This window comes from Seriola dumerili, unplaced genomic scaffold, assembly GCF_002260705.1.
Source record: "Seriola dumerili isolate Sdu_G_001 unplaced genomic scaffold, Sdu_1.0 BDQW01000052.1, whole genome shotgun sequence".
Taxonomy (NCBI): domain Eukaryota; kingdom Metazoa; phylum Chordata; class Actinopteri; order Carangiformes; family Carangidae; genus Seriola; species Seriola dumerili.
Genome location: NW_019174307.1, coordinates 22839028 through 22845722, shown reverse-complemented (window position 1 = coordinate 22845722; position 6695 = coordinate 22839028). Strand labels below are relative to the sequence as shown.

The following is a 6695-nucleotide window of genomic DNA, read 5'->3' as shown; positions in this document are numbered from 1 at the left end:
GCTGAGAGGAGGCGGGGGAAGGAGAGAATGCTGAGCAGGCAGGGATGGAGGGGAGAGAGGAGAGAGAGATAGGGGTGGGGGGGCGTCGGCTTGTCTGCATGATGAGATATGAAACACAGTCAGTCACTGCACCAGTCGTTCTTTATTAGAGGAAGAGTNGCTGAGAGGAGGCGGGGGAAGGAGAGAATGCTGAGCAGGCAGGGATGGAGGGGAGAGAGGAGAGAGAGATAGGGGTGGGGGGGCGTCGGCTTGTCTGCATGATGAGATATGAAACACAGTCAGTCACTGCACCAGTCGTTCTTTATTAGAGGAAGAGTCGTGTTATTATTTTTGAAGCTAGAACAGGAGAACGGCAACAGATACTGTAATCAGAATCAGCTGTTGTTTTAAAGTGGATGTAATGGATTTGTTTGAATGTGGAGGGAAAGTCTGACTCTCTTCATCATCCTTACAAATAAACAACAGAGTCCTGAGTGCAAAGAGAGAAGCAGCGTCGATATGAATGATTAAAATATTCCTGAAAAGTTACATTATTAATTAGAATAGATTAGAATAATCAGACTGATGGCTAATCAGAGATATATTTGCGAGGTGGGGTCGTATTGGTTCCTCGTTATATCCTGTTGACCCTCACACACCAAACATCTGGCCCCATCTGTTGTGTATTTAATGCTAAACCTTTTAACTTGCACTTTTTTTATTGAATCACAAAGTCCAGTTTCGTTGTAGCTTTAGCTTCTGGAAGTTTCGGCGACTCAGCGTCAACACTGAAGAAAGCCTAAATTATTCAATTCATAAGCAGGGACATGGACACTGGAGAGCTGGGGGGGGGTGTGTTTGTGTTTGTGTGTGTGTGTGTTGCTCGGGAGAACGTGATGGGGAAAAGTCAGACGCAGCACTCTGTATTAAATGTAGCATGACAGACTACTTTTTTTTGCAGTCTGGCAAAGACGGAGGCAAAACAATATTCACTCAAAAGCAAAAATGAAATAATTGGAATTTAACTCGTTATGATAAGACTCTACTCTTCCTTATCTGACACGATCCCTTGAGGGGCGACGGGGAAGGTTTGGAACAGGGCTCAGACTCTGTAAGTCGTTATCAGTAGTTACTTACTATCTTCTATCTGTTTATCTATTTCTTCTATTCACTATCTTGTTGTATTTTAAAGTCACAGCTGTAGAATCTAAATACTTTAAAGCTCCCATCCAGTGTAAAGGTCTGTGTCCATGTGTAGTGTGATTATAGATCAGCTCTAGCTTCTATATTAATACTGTGAAAGTATCAAAGCCTCAGTCCACAGAGAAATGCACACAGCCTGTATTCAGAAACTGAGCCTTAAAACCAGCCGTCAGGACTTCTGGAACTTTGTGATGTCACAACAAAGCAGTCACCAAGCCCCGCCCACCTGGACCCACCATCCAAACCTTGCAGGATTTGGTTTCTCTGAGTGTTTTTACCTGAAATCTGCAATATTTTTATTGGCTCTCTCAGAAAACAGTCAGCCAATCAGAAGAGAGGCTCAGAGCCTCCTCTCTTCTGATTGGCTCACAGACCTGTTGTTACTAGAGCTGCAGAGAGAAGCCTGAGAGAGGAGATGTAAAACTACACTGAGATGGTTTTTATATCTTCTGATGGATCAACACTTCAAATAAAACACAGAAGAAGAAGAAAATATGGAGCTTTAAATCTGCAAATGGAGGATCACAGTTTAGCAGCTGCTTGATTCTACATTACATGGTTACAGTTTATGTGTGCTCACTTTGCCCACTCCTCTCTCATTTTTATGGATAAATAATATTTCATTCTGTGTTAATTTGTTGATAGACACAAAACAAAACAGACTGCAGCACCAGAAAACAAATCTAATAAAATAAATGTTTAAAAAAACATGAGATACAGCAACATAAAAGTTCGAGAAATAAATCAGATATTTTTTTTTACAAACATCTTGAATAGTGAAGCAGCTTTGAGCTCTTTGCTATGTAAATGCCTGTAAACGAACATCAACAATAATAATAATAATAATAGTGATGACATGAAGTGGAAAAGAAGATTAGTGATATTGAATTGTTTTGTGATGATTTGTCATCTACAGCTTCTCACTGCAAAACTTTTCCAGCTATGAAAGAAAAATGGCTGAAAAATCTTCATTAAATAAAAAAGATAATCAGTCAGGGAGGTGTAAGTGTCTGGAAGGGATGAGTCTGCGGAGAGTGTGACGAACTGAAGTGATGACAGTACATCAAACATTTTAATGTTCACTGGTAGAGAAGGTACAGAGCCTTGTGTTTGTCTGCCCCCTACTGGTTCAACCGTGTCACTGCGCTCTATTTACACAGTGAGGCAAACAGTTTCTGACCTCTGTCGGTGGCAGAATCATCAGGTGTGATCATTGTCTCTCTCTCTCTCTCTCTCTCTCTCTCTCTCTCTCTCTCTCAGGTGGACTGGGAGAGCAATGGCGGCCTGGTGAAGAAGCTGCCGTCGATCCGTGAGGATGAGGAGGGCGACGAGGAGCAGAACTCGGTGTCCCGCGCCCCTCGCTCCCCGCTGCGTCTCAGCAGGGGGCTCAACTCGCCCCTGCGCTCCCCCCTCCTCCCGCCCAGGCCGTTCAGAGCTCCCTCCGAGCACTCGCGTCCCACCACCCTGCAGATACCTGTGGTCAGCTTCAGCAGCATGCCGCCTGAGCTCAGCCCCAGGTAACACACACACACATACACACACACACACACACACACACACACACACACACACACACTCACAGATACAGGTCACTGGAAAAACAAAGCATAGCCGAGTATGACCAATAGTCAGAAGCATCAAGAGGCAGGAGCCGCTGCTCAACATGCAGTTTGATGCTGCAGCATAGGTGTCTGGCTGCCATGGCAACCAGCAGATTACAGTGCTGCTGAATCACATGGGGCCTGGCTGCTGTTGGAAGGTCTATAGGTTTTCACACTGTAGGAAAGTCAACGTGTCCGTGTGTGCACAGAGATTAATAACAGCCTATGTGCTGTGCAGCCGTGTGTGAACACAAGCTGCTGATAGATGAAAATACTGCTCAGCCAACACAGATACACACTGTAATTAGTGCTCTTTCAATTTCTCCCTCCTCTTCTTATTTACATTCCTCTCCTGCCCCCCCCCTCTCTCTCTTTTACTTTTTCCCATCCTTCCTGCACAGATTCGTGGACGGCATCGAAACAGAGAGTAACTCCACCTCATCGCAGAAGTTTGAGTTCAGTCCCAGCCTCTCACCTGCAGCACCGCCATCCCCATACCCCGGTATGACACACACACACACACACACACACACACTTTAATATTTAGCCTCTCTCTCAGGAGAAAAGAAAATGAATATTAATGCGTGTTTGTTTGTGTTGGGTGCAGGGACCCAGGAGCAGTCTGAGATCAAGCAGAGTGTGTCTAAGCTGACGGAGGAGGTGAGTGCTGACTTGATGTTGTTGTTGATGATGATGATGATGGTGCGTGTTTACACATCTGCCACAAGGCTGTAATTATCACCTCTGCATAGCAGCTTTGTTTGTGTTTAACAGATTTCATTGCAGCAGAGCAAAGTTATCCTGTACAAAGGGCTGAGAAAGAAATTATTTGTTTCTGTTGTGTATAGCGCCACCATGTGGACATTTATCAAGCTCTTTTCATGTGGCTCATAACTCTTGAACCATGTCATATACAGTATAAGCAAAATTCCTTCAAATCTTCAATTACAGTGTCCCTGAGAGCTCATTGCACTGCATCCTAACACTTAACACATGCAAAGAAACAAACGCACTGCAAATTCAGAAAACATCTTTGTCAATATGACAACACATCAGCTGCAAATACTCACAACACAATGGAAGTGTTTCCAGGGGACACTAAAAAGTGATGAACTTAGCTGGGACGCACTTGTTCAACGCCCAATTGTCACTTTTGAAGTTAAAAGCATTAAATAACAAGTGCGTCCCAGCGGGTTCATCATGTTTTGCTTTCTTTTCTTTCTTGTTCTTGTGCTGTAGGACTGAATTTGCAGCGCCTTTGTGTATTTTAATGTGTTTACTTAAATTGCAGTCGGTTGAGCTCTCTGGGCCGCTGTCGTCAATGACTAGAGTTTGAGCCTAAAAAGATTCCTTCTCATACAAATTTCATTCTTTCTTCATCACATTTAGTACTGTGCATGAAATATTCAGGCAGTGGAGATCAGCTAAGGACATTTACTCAAACTCAAGTAAAATTTTGACATACACTACTTAAATTTTGTTATGACCTGGCTCAGGTGGCCACGATAAGATCAAGACACAGCATGGAGAACAATTAACAAAAAATATTTTTATTAGACCAAATTAAATATTTACATGATGGGGTGTGGTAATCAGCAAAGTCAGCGGTGTGCATGAGTGAAAGATGTGGGTGTGGGTGCTGTAAAATAAAAATAAGCATACCCAGGATGTGGTGCCTGTGGAGAGGAGCAGAAAGAGTGGTTAGTCTTTTGTAACCTGGAGCAGATGCTCCAAATCCACCAATCAGCTGCCTGCAGAGCAAAGAGATACAGATTAATATTAGCTCCGAACCTCAAGAGGTCACCAGGGATCACTACAACCATGCTACATGTATTTCTACTTCAGTTCAGAGGCAAATATTGTACCTCTTACTCCACTACATTTACTGTTTACTTGTAAGATTCTACATTGAAATATACAATAAGCTTATATTATAAAATACAATCCACTGCTTGAAGGTTAAAGCAGTGTTTCCCAAATATTATGGGATGTGACCTCTGACAGAAAAAGCTGTGTCTCTGTGGGGCCCCTTGTCACACTTCAGATTTTAATGAGTTGTTAGCAGCAGCAAAGAGACATTTCCCCTCCAGACTTCTCACATGGTTTCACTTTAATAGCTTTCTGAGGTAAAATTATATTTCACAAAAAAGAAAATGTTATATGAAAGTTAAATTTGTGTCTCTTTTTTTCTCTCCATTATTAATGTCACAATCCCACAGATTTACTTTGACTGTTTACATTGGGAACCACTGAACTAAACTACTGAACTGTGTATGAAATAGTTAAATGTGGTTCAGTCATGAGAAGCTGCAACAGTAAAATTCTGCTTATTCTTTGTTGCATCAGTAATAAAAACAACACAAAAACACACACTGGGGCTATTTTACCTCAGATTTTGTACTTTTCAAAAAAAGTCATAATATAGTAAGGCAATAAAACGTCCAAAAAAGTCATAGTATAGTAAGGCATAAACGTAAAAAAAACCCGTCATGGTATAGTAAGGCATAAAAGTGTAATAGTATAGTAAGGCATAAAATGTCAAAAAATGTCAGAGTATTATAGGCATAAAAATGTAATAGTATAGTAAGGCATTAAAAGTCAAAAAAATGTCATAGTATAGTAAGGCATAGAATGTATAAAAAAGTCATAGTATAGTAAGCATAAAAATGTAATAGTATAGGAAGGCATAAAATATAAAAAAAAAGTCATAGTATAGTAAGGCATAAAAACGTCATTGTATAATAAGGCATAAAATGGAAAAAAAAGTCATAGTATAGTAAAGCATAAACACGTCATAGTATAGTAAGGCATAAAACATCCAAAAAAGTCATAGTATAGTAAGGCATTAAATGTCATAAAAAAAGTCATAGTATAGTAAGGCATAATAACGTCATAGTATAGTAAGGCATAAAACGTCATAAGAACATCATACTATAGTAAGGCATAAAATGTCATAAAAAAGTCATAGTATAGTAAGGCATAAAACGTCAAAAAAATGTCATACTATAGTAAGGCATAAAAACGTCATAGTATAGTAAGGCATAAAACGTCAAAAAAATGTCATACTATAGTAAGGCATAAAAACGTCATAGTAAAATTAGGCATAAAATGTCATAAAAAAGTCATAGTATAGTAAGGCATAAAACGTCAAAAAAAAGTCATAGTATAGTAAGGCATAAAAACGTCATTGTATAATAAGGCATAAAATGGAAAAAAAAGTCATAGTATAGTAAAGCATAAACACGTCATAGTATAGTAAGGCATAAAACATCCAAAAAAGTCATAGTATAGTAAGGCATTAAATGTCATAAAAAAAGTCATAGTATAGTAAGGCATAAAACGTCCAAAAAAGTCATAGTATAGTAAGGCATTAAATGTCATAAAAACGTCATAGTATAGTAAGGCATAATAACGTCATAGTATAGTAAGGCATAAAATGTCATAAGAACATCATACTATAGTAAGGCATAAAATGTCATAAAAAAGTCATAGTATAGTAAGGCATAAAACGTCAAAAAAATGTCATACTATAGTAAGGCATAAAAACGTCATAGTATAGTAAGGCATAAAACGTCAAAAAAATGTCATACTATAGTAAGGCATAAAAACGTCATAGTAAAATTAGGCATAAAATGTCATAAAAAAGTCATAGTATAGTAAGGCATAAAACGTCAAAAAAAAGTCATAGTATAGTAAGGCATAAAATGTCATAAAAACGTCATAGTACAGTAAGGCATAAAAATGTAATAGTATAGTAAGGCATTAAATGTCATAAAAAAAGTCATAGTATAGTAAGGCATAAAACATCCAAAAAAGTCATAGTATAGTAAGGCATTAAATGTCATAAAAACGTCATAGTATAGTAAGGCATAATAACGTCAAAAAAATGTCATACTATAGTAAGGCATAAAA

At 39.0% G+C, this 6695-nt stretch overlaps 1 protein-coding gene across 1 annotated transcript in view; it reads left to right on the top strand.

Moving 5' to 3' along the window:
* The window catches only part of LOC111218266 (potassium voltage-gated channel subfamily H member 8-like), a 150733-nt gene that overhangs the window by 134071 nt on the left and 9967 nt on the right, over positions 1-6695 (top strand). The window contains exons 12-14 of the mRNA XM_022740482.1: positions 2443-2699; positions 3185-3285; positions 3391-3443. Of these exons, the coding sequence (XP_022596203.1) occupies positions 2443-2699; positions 3185-3285; positions 3391-3443 (411 nt within the window). The remainder of the gene's footprint in view (positions 1-2442; positions 2700-3184; positions 3286-3390; positions 3444-6695) is intronic.